The 23929-nt window shown below is 41.8% G+C and overlaps 2 protein-coding genes across 2 annotated transcripts in view; both read left to right on the top strand.

The window, feature by feature from the left end:
* Window positions 1-2609: 2609 nt before the first annotated feature.
* On the top strand, window positions 2610-3080 carry LOC118651106 (PRELI domain containing protein 3B-like). The gene has a single exon (XM_036299945.1). The coding sequence runs from the start codon at window positions 2610-2612 to the stop codon at window positions 3078-3080; it is 471 nt and encodes a 156-aa protein (XP_036155838.1).
* Window positions 3081-3159: 79 nt separating this feature from the next.
* LOC118650539 (protein FAM151A-like) overlaps window positions 3160-23929 on the top strand; it is a 37212-nt gene continuing 16442 nt past the window's right edge. The window contains 5 exon segments of the mRNA XM_036298945.1: window positions 3160-3189; window positions 4923-5979; window positions 5982-6168; window positions 6170-6626; window positions 10678-10781. Coding sequence (XP_036154838.1) covers window positions 3160-3189; window positions 4923-5979; window positions 5982-6168; window positions 6170-6626; window positions 10678-10781 — 1835 coding nt within the window.

Here is a 23929-nt window from a genome sequence, read left to right as displayed (position 1 = left end):
CTCAGAAAACTAAAAATGGAACTCCCATTTGACCAGTGATCCCACGTCTAGGACTACATTCCAAGAAACCAGAAACACCAATCAGAAAGGATATATGCACCCCTATGTTCATAGCAGCACAATTCACCATAGCTAAGATTTGGAAACAGCCTAAGTGCCCATCAGCAGATGAGTGGATTAAAAAACTGTGGTACAAGATACATGCAAAACGATGAAACTAGACTGCCAACTCACACCATTCACAAAAATAAACTCAAAATGGATAAAAGACTAAAACATAAGATGGGAAACCATAAAAATACTAGAGGAATCCACAGGCAGCGAAATCGCAAACATATGCCAAAGGAATATCTTCTCTGAAAATGATCCTAGGGCAATGGAAACTAAAGAGAAAATAAACAAATGGGACTACATCAAAATAAAAAGCTTTTGCACAGCAAAGGAAACCATCAACAAAACAACAAGAAGACCCACTGCATGGGGGAACATATTTGCCAATGTTAGCACCGATAAGGGTTTAATCTCCAACACTTACAGGGAACTCATACAACTTAACAATAGGAAGATAAACAATCCAATCAAAAAATGGGCAACGGACCTAGATAGACACTTTTCAAAAGAGAACATACAGAAGGCCGAAAGACATATGAAAACATGCTCAAAGTCACTAATTATACAAGAGATGCAAATCAAAACGACAATGTGGTATCATCTCACACCTGTCAGAATGGCTATCATCAACAAATCAATAAACAACAAGTGTTGGAGAGGATGTGGAGAAAAAGGAACTCTCGTGCACTGCTGGTGGGAATGCAGACTGGTGCAGCCACTGTGAAGAACAGTATGGAGCATCCTCAGAAAACTAAAAATGGAACTCCCATTTGACCCAATGATCCCACTTCTAGGAATGTATCCCAAGAAGCCAGAAACACCAATCAGAAAGGACATATGCACCCCTATGTTCATAGCAGCACAATTCACCATAGCTAAGATCTGGAAACAGCCTAATTGTCCATCAGCAGATGAGTGGATTAAAAAACTGTGGTACATCTACACAATGGAATACTATGCTGCGGTAAAAAAGAAGGAACTCTTGCCTTTAGAATCGGCATGGATTGAACTGGAGAGCATTATGCTAAGTGAAATAAGCCAGTCATAGAAAGATAAATACCACATGATCTCACTTATTTGTGGAATATAGAGAACAACATAGACTGATGAACAGGGACAGATCCAAAGACAGAAAAACAGCAAACAGACTATTAATCCCCAGAGAGAAAGTAGGGGAGGGTGGGGGTAAGGGGAAGAGATCAACCAAAGGACTTGTATGCATGCATATAAGCCAAACCATTGGACATGGGCAACAGGGGGATGAGAAAATGAGTGTGGGGGGGGGGGAGGATGGGGGTTGATGGGGGGGATGAGGACACATTTGTAATTCCTTAACTAATAAAAAATTTAAAGATAAAAATAAATAAATAAACAAACAAACAAATAAATAAATAAATAAACAAACTGTGGTACATCTACACAATGGAATGCTATGCTGTGGTAAAAAAGAAGGAATTCTTACCATTTGCAACAGCATGGATGGAACTGGAGAGCATTATGGTAAGTGAAATAAGCCAGTCAGAGAAAGATAAATATCACATGAAATCACTCATTTGTGTAATGTAATGAACAACATAAACTGATGAACAAGAACAGATCCAGAGACAGAGAAGCATTGATCAGAGAGTCAAACCTCAGAGGGAAGGTAGGGGAGGGTGGGTGGGAGGGGGAGAGATCAACCAAAGGGCTTGTATGCATGCATATAAGCCTAACCAATGGGCACAGACACCAGGGGGGTGAGGGCATGAGTGGGGGGTTGTTGGGGGGGGGGGGCAATGGGGGGATAAGGACACATATGTAATACTTTAATCAATAAAGAAAAAAAATTTAAAAATGGAAAAAGACTCTTGGAAAATTGGATTTCTAAAGATTCATGAAAAGTCAATATGGCATAGTTAGACCATAATGTTTTTAATTATCTCATGTCATTGGACAGGTCATTTTTAAAATATGTATATATTGCTATAAATGTGTTGGAATAAATAGTTCTGTGCTAGCTTTTGTCTGTATAAGCTCCACTTTCTTTGTTCTTTCTGGAGCAGATGAGTTGCTACCTGAATCTGGGTTTCCTGGGTTGCAGCACTGTCGTAACTCTTTTTGCTCAAATAAATGTTTTTTATTCTTTATTACAGTCTAGAATTAATTTTGGTCTACAAGGGCATGAGAGACAGTTTGAGGAAAGACCTGGAGGGGCGCATAATATGTTTCACATGGGCAACAACATGAGCAAAGCTGCAGATGTTGGGCCTTTGAAATAGAAACTGATGGAGTGACTAACACTACATGGTCACATGGCACATTCCAGGGCATCAAAGGTGCAGAGCCACTTGCATGGAGTGGGTCCCTGACCTGTGGGGTTTTGAACTCTTGGGATAACAACTTGCTCTAGTCCAGTGGGTCTCACAGTTTTTGAATTCAAGAGCCCTTTACACTCTTAAAAATAATTGAGGGCTCTTTGCCTCTTTGCATTGCCAGGACACACACAGGCCACTGGCACCATGAAGATTTGGACTTCAGAGCACGTCCTTGACCACCCATGGGAAACTGTTACAACAGCTGCAATGCAGAAATATCCAAACCCTATGAACCCAAGTGTGTTTGGAGTTGATGTATTGGATAAACATGTAGAGCCTTCTGGAAAGTTGCACAGCCATAGACTGCTCAGCACAGAGTGGGGACTGCCTTCCATTGTGAAATCTCTGATTGGTGGGGCAAGAAGCAAAACATATGTGCAAGAACATTCTGTAGTTGATCCTGTAGAGAAAACAATGGAACTTAAATCCACTAGTATTTCATTTACAAATACGGTTTCAGTAGGTGAGAGACTTATATATAAACCACATCCTCAGGACCTAGAAAGAACTGTTTTGACTCAAGAGGCCATCATCACTGTGAAAGGAGTCAGCCTCAGTAATTACCTGGAAGGGCTGATGATGAGCACAATATCTTCAAATGTTAGTGAAGGCTGAGAAGCAATGGAATGGGTAATACATACTTAGTAAATTAAATGCTGAGGTTGAAGAATTGATGGCTTCAGCAAGAGGAAGCATGAAGATGCCAATAGCAGCAGCAGCATTTGTACAGAAATGATGAAAGTTGGTATACAACACTCAGCCCCCAGATCTCTACTAGCTAACATTATATTTATTGTTATTTAAAAAATACAACTATATTTTAGGTAGAATGTTTTTTAATAGGATGAAAAAAGGATATGTGACTTGATCAAAACAAAGGGGTACAGTGTTTCTAAATAAATGGGAGCATCTGAAATTATTAGTATTGTTTGAAATGATTCTGGTTTTGAAGATTCCATAGTTATGTGAGAATTTAACAATTTTTGAAAAGTACATGGAAATTGGTGTTAGCATATTAGGTCTCCTTCAGGTTGACTTTTAAAGCTTTTCATGCATTGGAACTCTATTGGACCAACCGTAGGACAAAGCAGAGCCACCTCCAAATAGACACAATTGCTCTGCTGTGGGAAACTTCAAGAGGGAAGTCACTTTCAAAGGAGAACTTGTATAGTTTTAAAAGATATAAATTTGTATAAAATAACTTGCTCTGTTACAAATCACCATTAAAAACCAAAGTGTTTTAATTTTGTACATTTTTGGAGTTAAAATGATCACTCAAGTAATATATAACTGCATCTTTAGTACATCTTTAGTACTGTATTGATTTGGAAAAGTTTTGTAACTTAGTGAAGGTATTATCTTCTGTGGGTTTGTACTTTATGACAATATGCTGTATCATGGGCTGGTTATGTTAACTGAAAAAATAAAGTCATTACTGAAATTTTTCTGGAGTCCCACAGACAGCAGCTGAAGTTCTAGAGAGATATCTCTGTTGTGGGGGGTTGCCACTGAGGACTCTGGGGTCTAAACCCCATGCTTGGCCCCCTAGCAGAGAGCACCAGACTGATAAAGGTGGCTACATAACATCTGGCTATAAAAAAACAATAAGGTTTCTGTATGCCAGAGAGAGATGGCTGGAAATGCAGGCACCCTCTTAAAGGGTCAACAAACAAATTTTCATGTGCAGTCACTTGGGCTCCTGCAGAGGGAGGGCAGAGTGGATTGAAGCTGTATGAGTAGAAGCTAGGGTTGGGGGCGCTGGGTTAGAGCTCAGAAGGCAGACACCCTGGTTTCCTGTGCTGAGTCATTCCCTCACGCTGCAGAGGTCATCTTACTCAGGCAGACCTTTGCTACCCAGGCACAGTTTGCCTGGTGGGTAGGCAGTTGACCCACCAATTGGAAAACTCTTGCCCCACCCTGTGGAGTTTCTTCAATGAAGCCCTTGTCCCCACCAAGGCAGATCTAATCTGTCCTCGTCACCCACCCTCCTGGTCCTCAGCCACAGCTGTGATGGCCTTCTCTTCCATCCCACATCCCCACCGAGATTCAGCTCTATTTGCCTCTCCCATTCCCAACCACCCAAGGCCGCTCCCCTGAAGAACGTCCCTTTGGCCTTCTTTCCCTCCCTCCTTCACCAGGCTTCCGTTGCCTGAAAACCACACCAAACCTTGGTCTTCAGCCCGGACCACGTCCCCGCGCCCGCCCCCCCCCTCCCCCCCCCCCCCCCCCCCGTGCCCCCAATAGGCATTCCTTCCTAGCAGTGATGTGGGCATCTCAAACGGTGCATTGAGCCAAATTCACCCTTTCCCCCTGGGAGCAGCCTCCCTCATCCTTCTGCCTCAGGCCTTTCTTCTCAGGCCCTTCACCTTGAGGCATCTGTCCTCTCCCTCCATGGACTGCCTACCACCTTGCCTTCCCAGGCTCCTCCTGCCTTCCCAGGCTCCCGGCTCCTCCCAGGCCCCCGAAGTGGCCTGCTCCCTCCCACACAGCTGTAAGCAGGATGTAGTTTGTCGCCCAGATGCAGACGTGCTGGACTACTTGCTGAGCCTGGGCCAGATCAGCCAGCGGGATAGCCTGTTGGTCACCTGGCACCATGCTGCCAACAGCCAGAAGGACATGAGGACTGCCCTGGAAAGTGACATCATGGTCCTGGAGGCGGATATCAACCTAGAAGGGCCCAACACAGCCAACGAGACAGGGGTCCCCATCATGGTGCACCCCCCACTCATCTATAGTGACAACACCCTGGAGCAGTGGCTGGATACTGTGCTGGCCTCTTCCCAGAAGGGTATCAAGCTAGACTTTAAGAGTGTCAAGGCTGTGGGCCCCTCCCTGGACCTCCTGCGGAGACTGACAGATGCTGGGAAAGTCCGGAGGCCTGTATGGATCAATGCCGACATTCTGAAGGGCCCCAACGTGCCCATCTCCATCGAAGTCAATGCCACACAGTTCCTGGCCTTGGTTCAGGAGAAGTATCCTGAGGCCACCCTGCCTCCAGGCTGGACCACCCTCTACGTGCCCCTGTTGCCGAACAGCACATACACCCGAGCCATGATAGAGAAGATGCAGGAGCTGGTGGGAGCGCTGCCGCAGAGGGTCACCTTCCCCGTGCAGGCTGTCATGGTGCGGGCTGCCTGGCCCCATTTCAGCTGGCTGCTGGGCCAGTCGGACAGATACAGCCTGACACTGTGGCAGGGTGTCTCGGAACCCGTGTCGGTGGATGATCTCCTCTACATCCAGGACAACTCTGCCAACCACCAAATCTACTATGACCTCTTCGAGCCTGTCCTGTCGCAGTTCAAGCAGCTTGCAATGAACGCCACACGGAAGCAAAGTTACTATACAGGAGACAGCCTGATCCCCCTTCTCCAGCTCCCCGGGTGCGACGCTCTGAGCGTGGAGTGGCAGCTTCCTGGCATCCAGGGCAATGCAACAGCAGCAACAGTTCAACTCTCAGGAAAAGAAGGCATGATCCTGCTGAACGTCGCCTCCAGGAGCCTGGCGCTGGAGTTGCCGTGCCCATCGTGTACGCCTCGGGTGACTCTGCCCTGGCGCTGGAGTTGTGCCTGCTGCAGCTCACCACACACCCTGGACGCTGGGGAGTCCATTTGCTCATAGCAGAGCCCATGGCCCTTCGGCCAGCCCTGGCCGTGCTGGTCCACCTCTCCAACCTCAGTTGCCCCTCTCTGCCTGTGTGGGTGGGGCACAGTCTCCCATGGGAGCTTTGCTGTGCCTGGCTACGTGCTCAGCAAGGAGCTGCTCACCGCTGTGGCTGAGGTTTTCCCCCACGTGACAGTGGCCCTGGGCTGGCCTGAGGAGGTACTGGGCAATGGCTACAAGGAGCAGCTGCTTACGGATATGCTGGAGCTGAGCAAGGGCCTCTGGCAGCGTGTGTCCTTCCAGCTCCAGTCTGGGCCGCTGGGCCAGAGCACAGCCGGGGTGGTGGCCAGGTTATTGGCAGCTTCCCCCAGGGCCACCATCACAGTGCAGCACAGCCCTTGGGCGGGCACCTATACATCTGTGCGGAAAGGGCTGCTGGCGGCCAGGACCGTGGACAAGACCCGTGTCTACTACATGCTGCCCAAGAGTTATCGGGAAGACCTGCTGGCAGATGTTGGCAGAAACTGGCCGTCCAATGGTGCTGGACAGGAGGTCCCTGGGGTCAGGCTTCCCGTGGGGGAGGAGGAAGAAATAAATGCCCTGCCTTCCTAAAAAAAATAAATAAATAAATAAAAATCAAAAAAAAAAATCAGTGAAACCAAGAGCTGGTTCTTTGAAAAGATAAAAAAGATTGATGAGCCCTAACCGGTTTGGCTCAGTGGATAGAGCGTTGGCCTGCAGACTGAAGGGTTCCAGGTTCGGTTCTGGTCAAGGGCATATATGCCCTTGTACATCCCCAGTTGGGGGTGTACAAGAGGCAGCTGATTGATAATTCTCTCATTGATATTTCTAGCTCTCTATCTCCCTTCCTCTCTGTAAAAAAAAAATCAATAAAATATATTTTTAAAAGAAGTTTGATGAACTGTTACCCAGACTCATCAAGAAACAAAGAGAGAGGACACAAATAAAATCAGAAACAAAAGAGTGAAGTAACAATTGACACCACAGAAATACAAAGGATTATAAAAAAAATACTATGAACAACTATATGCCAACAGGCTGGACAATGTGAATGAAATGGACAAATTCCTAGAAAAATACAATCTCCCAAAACTGAATCAGGAAGAATCAGAAAACCTGAATAGGCCAATAACAATTGAGGAAATAGAAGCAGTAATTAAAAAAACAGCAAACAAAAGCCCAGGTCCGGATGGCTTCACAGGGGAATGTTTCCAAACATTAAAAGAAGAACTAAACACCTATACTCCTCTATTCCAAAAAATCCAAGAGGAAGGAGCACTTCCAAGCTCTTTTTATGAGGCCTGCATTATCCTAATTCCAAAACCAGATAAAGACACTACAAAGAAAGTGAATTACAGGCCAATATCCCTAATAAACATAGATGCTAAAATCCTCAACAAAATATTAGCAAATTGGATCCAGCAATATATTAAAAAGATCATACACCATGACCAAGTGGGATTCATTCCAGGGATGCAGGCTGGTACAATATTAGCAAATTAATAAATATGATACATCATATAATAAATTGAAAGATAAAGATCACATGATCGTATCCATAGATGCAAAAACAACATTCAACAAAATACAACACCCAGTTATGATAAAAATTCTCAGTAAAGTGGAATAGAGGGAGCTCAACATAATAAAGACCATATATGACAAACCTATAGCCAACATCACACTCAATGAGCAAAAACCACAACCATTTTCCCTAAAAACAGGAACAAGACAGAATGCCCACTTTCACCACTCCTGTTCAACATAATAGTGGAAGTGCTAGCCATAGCGATCAGACAAGCAGAAGTAAAAGGTATCCAACTGGAAAAGAAGAAGTAAAACTGTCATTATTCGCAGATGCTATGATATTGTACATAGAAAACCGTAAAGACTCCATCAAAAAACAACTAGATTTAATAAATGAACCCAAGCCATTACACTCAATTAATATTTGACAAAGGAGGCAAGAACATACAATGGAGTCAAGATAGCCTTTTTAATAAATAGTGTTGGGAAAATTGGACAGATACATGTAAAAAAAAATGAAACTAGACCACCAACTTACACCATACACGAATAAACTCAAAATGTACAAAAGACTTAAATGTAAGTCAGGAAACAATAAAGATCCTAGAAGAAACCATAGGCAGCAAAATCTCAGACATCTCTCACAGCAATATGTTTATGGATACATCTTCTAGGGCAAAGGAAACTAAGGAGAAAAATAAACAAGTGGAAGAACATCAAAACAAAAAGCGTCTGCACAGCAAAAATACCATCAACAAAACAAAAAGGGAGCCCACTGTATGGGAGAACGTATTTGGCAATGATACATCTGATAAAGGGTTAATAGCCGCCGAAACCGGTTTGGCTCAGTGGATAGAGCATCGGCCTGCGGACTGAAAGGTCCCAGGTTCGATTCCGGTCAAGGGCATGTACCTGGGTTGCGGGCACATCCCCAGTAGGAGGTGTGCAGGAGGCAGCTGATCGATGTTTCTCTCTCATCGATGTTTCTAACTCTCTATCTCTCTCCCTTCCTCTCTGTAAAAAATCAATAAAATATATTTTTTTTAAAAAAAGGGTTAATAGCCAAAATATATAAGGAACTCATACAACTTAACAAAAGGAAGACAAACAATCCAATTAAAAAACGATTAAAGGACATAAATAGACACTTCTCCAAAGTGAACATATAGATGGGCAAGAGACATGAAAAAAATGCTCAAAGTGACTGTTCTTCGGAGAGATGCAAATTAAGACAACAATGAGGTAGCACTTCACACCAGTCAGAATGGCTACTATCAACAAATCAACAAATGACAAGTGCTGGCAAGGATTGTGGAGAAAAGGGAACCCTAGTACACTGTTGGTGGGAATGCAGACTGGTGCAGCCATTATGGAAAACAGTATGGAGTTTCCTCAAAATATTAAATATGGAATTGCCATTTGACCCAGTGATCCCACTTCTAGGAATATATCCTAAGGCCCAAAATACCAATCAGGAAGACTGTATGCACTCCTCTGTCCATAGCAGCACAATTTACAATAGCTAAGATCTGGAAATAGCCCATTTGCCCATCAGTAGATGAGTGGATAAAAAAGCTGTGGTACATTTATACCATGGAATACTCTGTAACAGTAAAAAAGAAGAATCTCTTACCCTTTGAGACAGCACGGAGGGACTGGAGAGTATCATGCTAAGTGAAATAAATCAGTCAGAGAAAGACATGTATCACATGACCTCACTGATATGTGCAATCTAATGAACAAAACAAACTGGTGAACAAAATAGATCCAGAGACATCAAAGCATAGAACAAACTGCAGAACCTCAGAGGGAAGGCTGGGGAGGGTGAGTCAGTGGGAAGTGGTCAACCAAAAAACTTGTGTATGTATATATGTGTGTGTGTGTGTGTGTGTGTGTATATATATATATATATATATATATATATATATATATATGCATAACCCATGGACACAGACAATAGGGTGGTGAAGGCCCAGGGTGGAGTGTAGAGGTGGGCTAGAAGGGGTCAATGGGATTTAAAAGAGGAAATATATAATATTTTCAACAATAAAGATTTATATTTTTTTAAAAAGAAATTAAAACTAGGATGTTTTAAATGTTTATTAATTGAAAAAATAATAAAACCATTGCATGGTCACATAAATAACATGTATTATGCAAAATAATATTTTCCAGAACAAAACAAAAGTTATAATGGTGAGATGAGTGGCATTGTTCTATATTTGGCAAATCTCTAGAATGTCTGCTTTCTTAATTATGCCTCCATTTTCGATCTTTTGTGACATGTTGTCTTGGTTGAAGCAAATGGAGAGAGTTCAGCCTCCCCCAGGTATGCAGTTGGAAAATGGGAACTCGTGGCCCTGGAAGTCTGCAGAACACACTTTTTTTGTTGTTGTTAATCCTCACCTGAGGATATTTTTTCCCCCATTGATTTTTTAGAGAGAGTGGAAAGGAAGGAGGGGGGAGAGAGAAACATCAATGTGAGAGAGACAGATCAATTGATTGCCTCCTGCACAAGCCCTAATCCAAGCCGAGATTGAGCTTGCAACCCAGGTACATGCCCTTGGCTGGGAATCAAACCTGGACCCTTCGTCTGTGGGACAATGTTCTAACCATTGAGCAAATGACTAGGGCTGCAGAACACACATTGACAGCTGCTGTTCTGGCCTAAGGCAAAATTTCTGCAACCGCACCAGCAGTGCTCCAGCAGAACCTGCACAGTGTTTCAACAGACTAGAGACAAACTCTATTTGAAAAGGAGTTGCTATAAGTCACATGACTCATTTGAACCCTTTTACCACTTTGAAAATACTTCAGTCATACAGGCTGTTCCTTTTTCAAACCAAAGGCTTTGACCTCATTGAACAGCATGATCTGCATGGCTCAACTCTTTCTGATGGACCTGGTCTAGGCCCTTCATTCCTAGATGGGGCATATCCAGGAGGCTGGGGAAAGGAGGTGGGATGTGGGCACAGAGAGCCAGCAACACTAAGGCTCACGCTTAGGCATGACAGTCTCCCACAGCTGCCATTTCTTAGGTTTCTCGTGTTATTCCTTCTTGCAGGAAAAAGAAAAAGAAAAAGAAAAAAAAAAAGATGAGCTAAAAAGAACACATAATGGTTTGGAAGTCTTGCCTGAATGCAAGGCTGTGACTGTTGCAGGAGATCAGTTTGTGGTCCAACCGTGTCTTCTTGCTGTCCTCCAGCATCCCTCCTTGCTCAACTATGTCTATACCCATGGAGACTAGGTTTTTCTCAGCAAAAGTGACTGGCTGTGTCGCATGACTATAGTTGATTTTTTTGTATTTGGGTAGATAAAAGTAAAAATGTTTGTGTCTAAACACTGGCAATCTACTAATATTGATTTTGTGTACTCCCAAAGCAGGTGGTGTTTATTTTGAAAAGGGACTCCATGCTACTATGAGATAAAGTTTAAGGTTAAAGGGTTTGCAAGGAGAAGAGAAATGGCCTCAGCTGTCTTTAAAATTCAGAGCCTGCAAACCAAGGCCAGAAATAAGTTTCTGGGCAGAATGTGAAATCCCAGGAAGATAGGATCAGAAGGCTGACTACTGGTATAGGGCCATCCCTCCCCTATGTTCCATGGCTCCCTCGCTGTGTGCTGCATACAAACTCAGGACCAGTCTCTTTTCTTTTGTGGGAACACACCACCAGACCCAGCCCAGGCTTCACAGGCACAAGAAGAAACTGCTGTGGCTTTTGCTCTTGTCTTCTTTGGACACTTATTTATTACAGGGTATTATTATGTATAACATTGTATTGGTCACTGATTAAAGGAGATAGTCATGGAGAAAACAAATGACTGTCACACACATGCCCTGCTCAGAAGGAGGTTATAGATGAATATGTGAATTTAACAAATAATGTGAATGCCTGTTGTGTGCTATGTAAATCAATGGGGGAGTGGACCCCTTTAACAAAAATCACTAACATAAAAATACTTTGACAGTCCTGCTAGTGTGGCTCAGTGGTTGAGTGTAGACCCATGAACCAAAAGGTCATTGGTTCAATGCACATGCCCGGGTTGCGGGCTCAATCCCCAGTAGGGAGCATGCCAGAGGCAGCTGATCAATGATGGTTCTATCCCTCTCCCTTCCTCTCTCTCTCTCTAAAATCAAAATAATACTTTGGGGAAAAAATACTTTGACATGAATACGAGATCTATAAAAGTTTAAGCCAAAAAACTTTTAGAAACAAAAGAGGTGAAGTAACAACCGACCCCACAGAAATACAAAGGATCATAAAAAAATACTATGACACCTCTATTCCAACAAACTGGACAAATTCTCAACAAAAATGAGCAAATCACATCCAGATGAAATGGACATATTCCTAGAAAAATACCATCTTCTACTAGTAGAACTCAATCAAGAAGAATCAGAAATCCTCAATAGGCTGATAACTAGAGATGAAATTGAAGCAGTAATAAAAAATAAATAAAAAAAAAATAATAATAAAAACTTCCAGCAAACAAAGGCCTGGTCTGGATGGCTTCACAGGGAGTTTTACCAAACATTCACAGAAGAACTGACACCTATACTCCTCAGACTATTCCAAAAAATTCAAGAGGAAGGGACACTGCCAAACTCTTTCTATGAAGCCAGTATTACCCTAATCCCAAAACCACATAGACACTACAAAGAAAGAGAACTACAGGCCAAATGCCCTGACCAGTGTGGCTCAGTTGCTTAAGTGTCATCCCATGCACCAAGAGGTTGCCAGTTCGATTCCTGGTCAGGGCACATGACCCCCAGTGCAGGGAATGCGGGAGGTAGCCTATAAATGTTTTTCTCTCATCAATCTCTCGCTCCCTCTCCCTTCCTCTCTCTCTAAAATCTATAAAAGCACAATAAAAAATAATAGAAATCATAACTCTTAGACCACAATGGAATTAAAGTAGGAACAGATAACAGAAAGATAGCTGGAAAATGCAAAAATACTTGGAGATTAAGGAACACACTCCTAAGTAACACATAGGTCAAAAAAGAAATCTCACAAGAAATTTTGAAATATTTTGAACTGCATAAAAATGAAAATACAACTTACTAAATTTTTAAAAAATCTTTATTGTTGAGAGTATTACAGATGTTCCTCTTTTTCCCCTCTTTGCCCCCCTCCACCCGGTTCCTGCCCCACCCCAGGCTTTCACCACTCCATTGTCTGTGTCCATAGGTAATGCATATATGCATATAAGATCTTTGTTTAATCTCTCCCCATCTCCCCCATCCTCCTTCCCTCCGAGAATCGTCAATCTGTTCCATTTCTATGCATCTGATTCTATTTTATTCACCAGTTCTGTTTATTAGGTTTCTTATTCAGTTATTTTGATTTTTAGATTCAATTGTTAATAGACATGTATTTATTGCCTTTTTATTGTTCATATTTTTTTTATCTTTTTCTTTTTCTTATTCTTATTCCTCTTCTTAAAGAATACCCTTCTGGGGGAAAAAGAGACATGTAATCCTTTAAACAATAAAAAGGAAAAGAAAAGAAAAGAATACCCTTCAACATTTCATGTAATACTGGTTTGGTGGTGATGACCTCCTTTAGCTTTTTCTTGTCTATGAAGTTCTTTATCTGACCTTCAATTTGAAATGATAGAAAAAATTCATCACTTTGAATATTTCTTGCCACTCCCTTCTGTCCTGACTAGTTTCTGTGAAGAAATCAGCTGACAGTCATATGGGTGCTCCCTTGTAGGTAACTAACTGCTTTTCTCTTGCTGCTTTTAAGATTCTCTTTGTCTTTGGCACTTAGCATTTTAATTATGATGTGTCTTGGTGTGGGCCTCTTTGGGTTCCTCTTGTTTGGGACTCTGTGTGTTTCTGGGACTTGTAAGTCTGTTTCTTTCACTAAGTAGAGGAAGTTTTCTGTCATTCTTCCTTTTTTTAAAATAGTAAATCATTATATTTTATTTTAATTATTTATTGTTGAAAGTATTACTTAAGTCATCTTTTTCCCCCATTGACCTCTCCCAGCCTGCCCCTGCACCCCAACCAGGTCTTTGCCACCCTATTGTCTGTGTCCATTGGTTATGCTTATATGCATACAAGTTCTTTGGTTGATCTGTACTCCCCGCTACACACACACACTCCCGTACCTTCCCTCTGAGGTCTGTTCAATGTTTCTGTTTCTGGGTCTATTTTTGTTCATCAGTTTATGTTATTCATTATATTTCACAAATGAGTGAGATCATGTGATACTTATCTTTCTCCAACTGGTTTATTTCGCTTAGCATAATGTTCTCCAGATCTATCCATGCTGTTGCAAATGGTAAGAGCTCCTTCTCTTTTACACCTGCATAGTATTCCATTGTATAAATGTACCACAATTTTTTAATTCACTAATCCACTGATGGGCACTAAGGCTGTTTCCAAATCTTAGCTATTGTAAATTGTGCTACTATGAACATAGGGGTACATATATTCTTTCTGATTGGTGTTTCTGATTTCTTGGGGTATATTCCTAGAAGTGGGATCATTGGGTCAAATGGGAGTTCCATTTTTAACTTTTTGAGGAAACTCTATACTGTTTTCCACAGAGGCTGCACCAGTCTGCATTCCCACCAGCAGTGTATGAGGCTTCCCTTTTCTCCACATCCTCACCAGCACTTGTGTTGATGATAACCATTCTGACAGGTATGAGGTGGTATCTTATTGTCATTTTGATTTGCATCTCTCGGATGATTAGTGACTTTGATCATTTTTTCATATGCCTCTTGCCCTTTGTATGTCCACTTTGGAGAAGTGTCTATTTAGGTCCATTTTTTGATTGAATTGATTATTTTCCTTTTGTTAAGATGTATGAGTTCCCAAGACAGGGATGCCCCCTCTCACCACTCCTGTTCAACATAGTACTGGAAGTGTTAGCCATTGCAATTCGGCAAGAAGAAGAAATAAAAGGCATCCAAATTGGAAAAGAGGAAGTAAAACTGTCCTTATTTGCAGACGACATGATATTATACATACAAAACCCTAGAGACTCCATCAAAAAGCTACTGGACTTAATACATGAATTTGGCAATGTAGCAGGATACAAAATTAACCCCAAGAAATCCGAGGCATTTCTATACACCAATAGTGAACTTTCAGAAAGAGAGATTATAAAAACAATCCCGTTTACCATCGCACCAAAAAAATTAAGCTACCTAGGAATAAACTTAACTAAAGAGGTAAAAGACCTCTACTCAGAAAACTACAGGACGTTGAAAAAAGATATAGAGGAAGACATAAACAGATGGAAGAACATACCGTGTTCATGGATTGGTAGAATCAACATCATTAAAATGTCCATACTACCCAAAGCAATCTATAAATTCAACGCACTTCCCATTAAAATACCAACGGCATACTTCAGAGATCTAGAACGAACTCTCCAAAAATTCATCTGGAATAAAAAAAGACCCCGAATAGCTGCAGCAATCCTGAAAAAGACCAAAGTAGGTGGGATCTCAATACCAGATATCAAGTTGTATTACAAAGCCACTGTTCTCAAAACTGCCTGGTACTGGCACAAGAATAGGCATATAGATCAATGGAATAGAATAGAGAGCCCAGAAATCGGCCCGAACCAATATGCTCAATTAATATTTGACAAAGGAGGCAAGAACATACAATGGAGCCAAGATAGTCTCTTCAATAAATGGTGTTGGGAAAATTGGACAGATATATGCAATAAAATGAAACTAGACCACCAACTTACACCATACACAAAAATAAACTCAAAATGGATAAAGGACTTAAATGTACGATAGGAAACCATAAAAATTCTAGAAGAATCCAAAGGCAACAAAATCTCAGACATATGCCGAAGCAATTTCTTCACTGATACAGCTCCTAGGGCACTTGAAACGAAAGAGAAAGTGAACAAATGGGACTACATCAGGATAAAAGGCTTCTGCACAGCAAAGGAAACCATCAGCAAAACAACGAGAAAACCCACTGTGTGGGAAAACATATTTGCCAATGTCATATCTGATAAGGGCCTAATATCCAAAATTTATAGGGAACTCATACAACTTAACAAAAGGAAGATAAACAATCCAATCAAAAAATGGGCAAAGGACCTAAATAGACACCTTTCAAAAGAGGACATTCAGAAAGCCAAGAGACATATGAAAACATGCTCAGGGTCACTAATCATCCGAGAGATGCAAATCAAAACAACAATGAGGTACCATCTCACACCTGTCAGACTGGCTATCATCAACAAATCAACAAACGACAGGTGCTGGAGAGGATGTGGAGAAAGGGGAACACTTGTGCACTGCTGGTGGGAATGCAGACTGGTGCAGCCACTATGGAAGACAGTATGGAGTTTCCTTAAAAAACTGAAAATGGAACTCCCATTTGACCCTGTGATCCCACTTCTAGGAATATATCCCAAGAAACCAGAAACACCAATCAGAAAGGTTATATGCACCCCTATGTTCATAGCAGCACAATTCACCATAGCTAGGATCTGGAAACAGCCTAAGTGCCCATCAGTAGATGAATGGATTGGAAAACTGTGGTACATCTACACGATGGAATACTATGCTGCTCTAAAAAGGAAGGAACTCTTACCATTTGCAACGTCATGGATGGAACTGGAGAGCATTATGCTAAGTGAAATAAGCCAGTCAATGAAGGAAAAATACCACATGATCTCACTCATTCATGGATAATAGAGACCATTATAAACTTTTGAACAATAATAGATACAGAGGCAGAGCTGCCTCAAACAGATTGTCAAACTGCAGCAGGAAGGCCGGGGAGGGTTGGGGGGCAGGAGGTAGGGGGGTAAGAGATCAACTAAAGGACTTGTATGCATGCATATAAGCATAACCAGTGGACATAAGACATTGGGGGATAGGGGAGGCTAGGGGACTGTCTAGGGCAGGGGGATAAAATGGACACATATGTAATACCCTTTGTAATACTTTAAGCAATAAAAAAAAAATATATTAAAAAAAAGAATTCTTGTTTATAGAGCTCAGAATGTGTGTTTAAAACTTTTAAATAATGAGAACACTGTTTATATTTACAACTGTGGTTGAATTGTTTATCGTTTTTTGAATAAAACATCTTAAATAGTGAAAAAAAAAAAAAAAAAAAAAAAATAAATCTTAAAAAAAAAAAAAAGATGTATGAGTTCCCTATAAATTTGGAGGTTAACCACTTATCAGATGTAACATTGGTAAATATGTTCTCCCATGCAGTGGAGCCTCTTGTTATTTTGTTGATGGTTTCTTTTGCTGTGCAGAAGCTTTTTGATGTAGTTCCATTTGTTTATTTTTGCCTTAGTTTTCATGATCCTAGGAGATGTATTGGTAAACAGATTGCTACAAGATATGTCTGATATTTTGCTGCCTATTGATTCTTCTAAGATTTTATGGTTTCCCATCTTACATTTAAGTCCTTTATCCATTTTGAGATTATTTTTGTATTTGGTGTAAGTTGGTGGCCTAGTTTCATTTTTTTTTGCATGTACCTGTCCAATTTTCCCAACACCATGTACTGAAGAGATTGTCTTGTCTCCATTGTATGCTCTTTCCTCCTTTGTGGAATATTAATTGAGCATAATGCCTTGGGTCAATTTCTGGGTTCTCTGTTCTGTTCCATTGGTCTACATGTCTGTTCTTGTGCCAGTACCAGGCTGTTTTGAGAACAGTGATTTTGTAATATAACTTGATATCTGATATGGTGATCCTTCCAACTTTGTTCTTCTTACTCAGGATTGCTGTGGCTATTAGGGGTCTTTTTTAATTCCATATAAATTTTTAGAGAGTTTGTTCTAGGTCTGTCATATATGCCATTGGTATTTTCATAGGGATTGCATTGAACCTCTAGATTGCTTTGGATAGTATGGACATTTTAATGATGTTGATTCTAACAATCCATGAACATAGTATATTTCTTCCTCTATCTTTTTTTTAACATTCAGATTATACCTTCCTCTATCTCTTTTTTTCAAAGTCCTGTAGTTTTTTCAGTAGAGGTCTTTTAGCTCCTTAGTTAAGTTTATTCCTAGGTATCTTAATTTTTTTTTTGTTGCAATGGTAAACATAGCTGGTTTTTAGCTTCTCTTTCTGTGAGTTCATCATCCTAATATATAAAGAGCCAGGGTCCATCACGACCTAAACGATCGGATGGATGACTGAACAGCAGGCTAGGCAGGCAGGAGTCAGTCCTGGGTCTATTGCCAATTAGATAGCATCTCAGGATGAGGACCATCACCTCAGCCACAACTCAAGATGGTCACCTGGCCTAGCCTGGCCCCTCCTCAGAGGTAGCCCCTTTTCTCCATGTACACTACAGAGGACAGACAGGGATGCCTAAGTGGCTGGGGCCATGTGAGCCCTATCTTTCTGTGTAGTTGTCTGTGGGCCAACTTCTCTCTTCCTTCTCATTTAGGGCAAGAAGTATGTGAGGGCAGAGTGTGCTGTCGTGGAATGCAGAGGACTGCCTGGAGCTGAGGGAAGTGGCCAGGCCAATGGCCTCCTTCACCTGTGGCCCCCACAGAAGGGTATGTATGAGAGCCCTTCCCCTGCTACCTCTCACCACTGTCTCCGCCCATCCCTCAGCACATAGGCATACCAGCTTTCAAACTTGCCTTCCTCACTTCCTCTCACCCCCCTTCTAGGGCCTCTGCTCTGGGGTTTTACAACAGAGCTGGGGTGGGAAAGGGTAAACAGCACCAAAGATGGCTGATATGGCCACCCACCTCTGCCTCAGCTTGACCAATTAGTTCAGCCTCAGAATGTGGCACTCAGAGGGGGTCCCTATTTCCCCAAATATGGCTCTAGGGCCTTGGCCCCAGTGCCAACTTCCTTTTCCCCTTTCCTCCCCACAGCTGGTGCTTGCTGCAGCTCTGTGTGCCTTATTTAACCACCCTTCCTTCCCTGTTCCTACAAAGGAGGCTGCATCTTTGTATGTTATATTCATATAAACTTTGTAACATTGTGGAAAACAAAAACAAAAACAAAAAAAGAAACGATGACCAAGAGAATGCCACAGTCAACGTCTGGAATCCGGCTCAGGAGAACGGAGAGAAGGGAGAATTCCATAAGTTGGCCGATGCCAAGATATTTCTGAGTGACTGCCTGGCGTGTGACAGTTGTGTGACTGCAGAGGAAGGAGTCCAAGTTTCTCAGCAGAACACCAAGGACTTCTTCCGTGTTCTGAACCTTTGCTTTGGTTTTCAGAATTCCCTGTTCCCCATCTGTTGGCTCCCTCCCTCTGAGGGGCGCTGTTGTCATCACATGGGTGCAACTGGAATATTGTATCTCGAGAGGATTGCCCCATGGTACGTATCCTTTTATCCGACGATGAAAAAATCCCAAAGAATAAGAATGGAGACAGACTACTGGCCTTTAGGCTTAAAAAAACCCTGGAAGTGTCCTTTGAAGAGCTGAGACTTGGTTCTGTTCACGTGCCTCAGAGAGATTGGATGAAGAAATGGCCTGGTTTGGCCCTGACTTTAACCACTTATGTTACTCTTGAAGGTGTCTTTGCCACAATGTGAATAAACCTTTTGAAATAGGGGCTTGTACGAAAGTCTGCATTATCAACTTTTCTTGAAACAGATCTATGTTCTGCAGCTGTGGCCACCATCCTGAGACCAGGTCCTGTTGATGAGGTCCTGTCGCTGGGAATCAGGGGCACTGGAATGGAGGCGCTCCCCGCTCTCCCTCCCCCCCCCCCCCCCCCCCGCCGTGCCCTTTTACATTCAGGGATTGAGCTGAACTCACTTTGGGGGATGGCAAGGGTGACAGGTGTCACAGATAGAAGAATGGAGAATGGAGAGGTGGACACCCTGCTCAGTTCCTCCCTGCGTGGGGTCAGGCAGATGAAGGCCAGCCAGCCCGCCCCACAGTTGAGTGAGATAGTGTCCTCTGTGTCCACCTCTCACCCCATGGGCCCGGCCACTCCCCTCAGCTCCAGGCAGCCCTCTGCATTCCATGACAGCATGCTCTGCACTCACATGCTGCTTGCCCTAAATGAGAAGGAAGATAGCAATTGGCCCACAGACAACTACACAGAAAGATAGCGCTCACAGCTGGCGAGTGTAGTGGCAGTGGTGGGAGCCCCTCCTGCCTCCGTGGCAGTGCTAAGGAGAGGCGAACTGAGTGGTAAGGAGCAGTGAGCAGGCGGGCGGTAAGGAGTGAGGGGTCCCGGACTGTGAGAGGAATTTCCAACTGTCGGCTTAGGCCCATTCCCATGGGAACAGGCCTAAGCTGGCAGGCAGACATCCCCTGAAGGGTCCCGGACTGTGAGAGGGACCACCCCAGTCCACAAATTTTGTGCACTGGGCCTCTAGTTGGAGTATAAAAATGCCATTGATTTCTGGGTGTTAATTTTGTATCTTGCTATGTTGCTGGATTCATTTATTAAATCTAATAGTTTTTTGATGGAGTCTTTAAGGTTTTTTATGTACAATATCATATCATTTGCGAATAATGACAGTTTTACTTCTTTTCCAGATTGAATACCTTTTATTTCTTCTTCTTGTCTGATCACTATGACTAGCTCTTCCAGTATTATGTCAAACAGGATTGGTGAAAACGGGCATCCATGTCTTGTTCCTGTTCTTAGGGGAAATGGTTTTAATTTTTGCCCATTGAGAGTGATGTTGCCTGTAGGTTTGTCATATAAGGTTTTTATTATGTTGAGGTCTGACCCCTCTATTCCTACTTTGCTGAGAGTTTTTATCAAAACTGGGTGTTGGATTTTGTCAAATGCTTTTTCTGTATCAATTGATGTAATCATGTGATTTTTGTCTTGCAGTCTGTTAATGTGCTGTATCACATTTATTGATTTGCAGATATTGTACTCCCCCACTCTTATATCCCCAGAGTAATTCCCATTTGGTCATGGTATATGACCTTTCTAATGTATTGCTGCATGTGATTTGCTAATATTTTGTTGAGAATTTTTAGCATTTATGTTAAGCAGGGATATTGGCCTGTAGTTCTCTTTCTTTGTAGTGTCTATCTGGTTTTGGGATTAGGGTAATACTGGCCTCATAGAAAGAGCTTGGACTGTTGAATTTTTTGGAATAGTCTGAGGAGTATAGGTGTTAGTTCTTCTTTGAATGTCTGGTAAAACTCCCTGTGAAGCCATCTAGACCAGGCCTTTGTTTGCTGGAAGTTTTTATTACTGCTTCAATTTTATCTCTAATTATCAGCCTATTCAGGTTTTCTGATTCTTCTTGATTGAGTTGTACTAGTAGAAGATGGTATTTTTCTAGGAATATGTCGATTTCATCTGGATGTGATTTGCTCATTTTTGTTGAGAATTTGTCCAGTTTGTTGGAATAGAGGTGTCATAGTATTTTTTTTTAAGATCCTTTGTATTTCTGTGGGGTCAGTTGTTACTTCACCTCTTTCGTTTCTGATTTTGTTTATTTGGGTCCTCTTTCTTTGTTTCTTGGTGAGCCTGGCTAGTGGTTCATCAATCTTGTTTATTCATTCAAATAAGTAGCTTTTAGGTTTATTGATCTTTTGTATTTTTTTTTTGGGGGGGGTTCTCTATGTCATATATTTCCTCTCTGATGTTTATTATTTATTATTTCTTCTACTTACTCTGAGCTTTTCTTGTTGCTCTCTTTCTAATTCTTTAAGTTGTATGGCTAGATAACTTATTACAAGTTTTTCTCGTTTTTTTGAGGTAGGCCTGTAATGCTATGAACTTCCCTCTCAGGCTTGCTTTCACTGTGTCCCATAGATTTTGGATTTTTTGTGTTTTCATTGTCATTTGTTTCCAGGATGTTTTTTATTTGTTCTTTAATCACTTTGGTAACCTATTCATTGTTTAATTGCATGCTATTTAGCTTCCATGTGTTTGATTGTTTTTTATTGTTTTTTGTTGTAGTTTATTTCTAATTGTATGCCATTGTGATCTGGGAAAATGCTTGATATGATTTCAATCTTCTTGAATTTGTAGAGACTTAGCCTGTGTCATAGTATGTGGTCTATCTTTGAGAATGTTCCATGTGCACTTGAGAAGAATGTATATTCCATAGCTTTGGGGTGAAATGTTCTGAAGATATCAATTAGTTCCATCTGATCTAGTGAGTCTTTTAGGATTGTTGTTTCCTTGCTGTTTTTTTGTCTAGAAGATTTATCCAGTGAACTAAATGGAGTATTAAAGTCCCCTACTATGATTGTATTGCTGTTGATCTCTCCCTTAATATCTTCCAGAAGTTTTTTATGAAGTTGGGTGTTCCTGTGTTGGTTGCATATATTTTTACCAGAGTTGTATCCTCTTATTGTATTGATCCCTTTGGTATTATGAAGTGGCCTTCCTTATCTCTTGTTATGGCCTTCACTTTGAGGTCTATTTTTATCAGATATAAGTATTGCTACCCCAGCTTTTTTCATTTTCATTTGCCTGAAAAAAAAATTTTTTCCATCCCTTCACCATCAGTCTGTGTGAATCCTTTTTCTGAGGTGGATCTCATATAGACAGCATATATATGGGTCATGTTTTCTTATTCATCCAGCTACCCTTTGTCTTTTGATTGGAGCATTTAATCCATTTGCATTTAAGATTATTGATAGGTACTTGTTTCTTGACATTTTTATTCTCTGTGTCTGTGTTTCCCCCTCTCTTTCTATTTCTTCTTCTTACAGCAATCCCTTTAGGATTTCTTACATTACTGGTTTGGTGGTAATAAACTCCCTTGGCCTGTTTTTGTCTGTGGAGCTTTTCATTTCCCCTTCAATTTTGAATGCTAGCCTTGCTGGAAAGAATATTCTTGGATTCAGTTCTGTGCTTTGCATCACTTTGTATACTTCATGCCATTCCCTTCTGGCCTGATGTGTTTCTATTGAGAAATCAGTTGATAGTCTAATGGGATATCCCTTGTAGGTAACTTTCTGTCTCTCTCTTGCAGCCCTTAATATTCTTTCTTTGTCATTAAACGTTTGTGTTTGCCATTTTAATTATGATGTGTCGTGGTGTGGGTCTTTCTGGGTTCATCTTCTTTGGGACTATCTGTGTTTCCTAGACTTGTGTGACTTATTTCCCCCTAAGTCAGGGAAGTTTACTGTCATTATTTCTTTTCTTTTCTTTTTTAATTTCTTTATTGGTTAAGGTATTACAAATGTGTCCTCATCCCCCCATACTGTCATTATTTCTTCAAACAGGTTTTCTATTCCTTGTTCAGTTTCTTCTCCCTCTGGTACCCCGATTATGTGGATGTTGCTTCGTTGCATGTTGTCCCAAAGCTCCCTTAAACTCTCCACCGGATTTTTAGTATTTTTCTAATTGCTTTTCAAATTGGGTGTCTTTTTCTACCCAGTGAGTCTTCCAATTTGCTAATTATGTCCTCAGTTTCTTCTAGTCTACTACTGATACCTTCCAAGGTGTCCTTTTTAAAAAAATATATTTTGATTGATTTCAGAGAGGAAGGGAGATGAAGAAAAAGATATAGAAACATCAATGATGAGAGGTAATCATCCATTGGCTGCCTCCTACATGCCCCCTACTAGGGATTGAGCCTGAAACCTGGTCATGTGCCCTGACCAGAATCAAACTGGGACCCGTTAGTCTGCAGGATGACACTCTACCCACTGAGCCAAACCAGCCAGAGCCCAGGGTGTTCTTTATTGCAGCTCTATCATTCTTCATTTCCTCTTGATTCTTATCCATGTTGGTGAATTTCTCATTCAGCTCCTTATTTTTCATTGAGTTGCTTGTAATTTTGTCAGATGTTTGAGCATCTTTATAACCATTCCTGCAAATTCTTTATCTGGCAAATTACTTGCCTCCATTTCATTTAGTTCCTTTTCTGGCTATTCTTCCTGTTCTTTCCTTTGGGGATTGTTTGTTTCCCCATTTTTGCTGTCCCTTTGTATTTATGTGTATGTAATGTGAGTCACCATTTCTTTCTGGCCCTGGGCAACCTGATTGAGGTCCAAGAGGTTGAAGTCTCTAATGTTCCAGTGGTCAGGGATTCCTTAGCCCAGAGGCTTGCTGCCTTGAGTCTTACGCCTTTGTTGTCTCTGTTCTGAGTTGTACTCCCTTTCCCCATGGATTTGGTCCCTCAGGTATCAGTTGTAGATGCTTGAGGTCAGCAGGGGCACACACAGTTTCTCTGGTGTGCGACTACCTGTGAGTTCCCAGAGCTCTCTGGCATGCAATTCACTGTGCACCAGGGTGCCTGCAGCAGGGTGCCATGTGAGGTCCCTCTGGCATGTACTAAGTGTGCACTGTCCAGGGGCTGGGCAGGGTGATACATGAGGCCCCTCTGGTGTGTGCACTAAGTGTGTGGTCCTGGAGCCAGGACAGGGTGTCACACGAGGTGCCTCTGGCA

This window comes from Myotis myotis, unplaced genomic scaffold, assembly GCF_014108235.1.
Source record: "Myotis myotis isolate mMyoMyo1 unplaced genomic scaffold, mMyoMyo1.p scaffold_m19_p_3, whole genome shotgun sequence".
NCBI classification, from domain to species: domain Eukaryota; kingdom Metazoa; phylum Chordata; class Mammalia; order Chiroptera; family Vespertilionidae; genus Myotis; species Myotis myotis.
The sequence above is the reverse complement of the archived record's forward strand: the minus strand, read 5'-3'. Positions and strand labels throughout refer to the sequence as shown.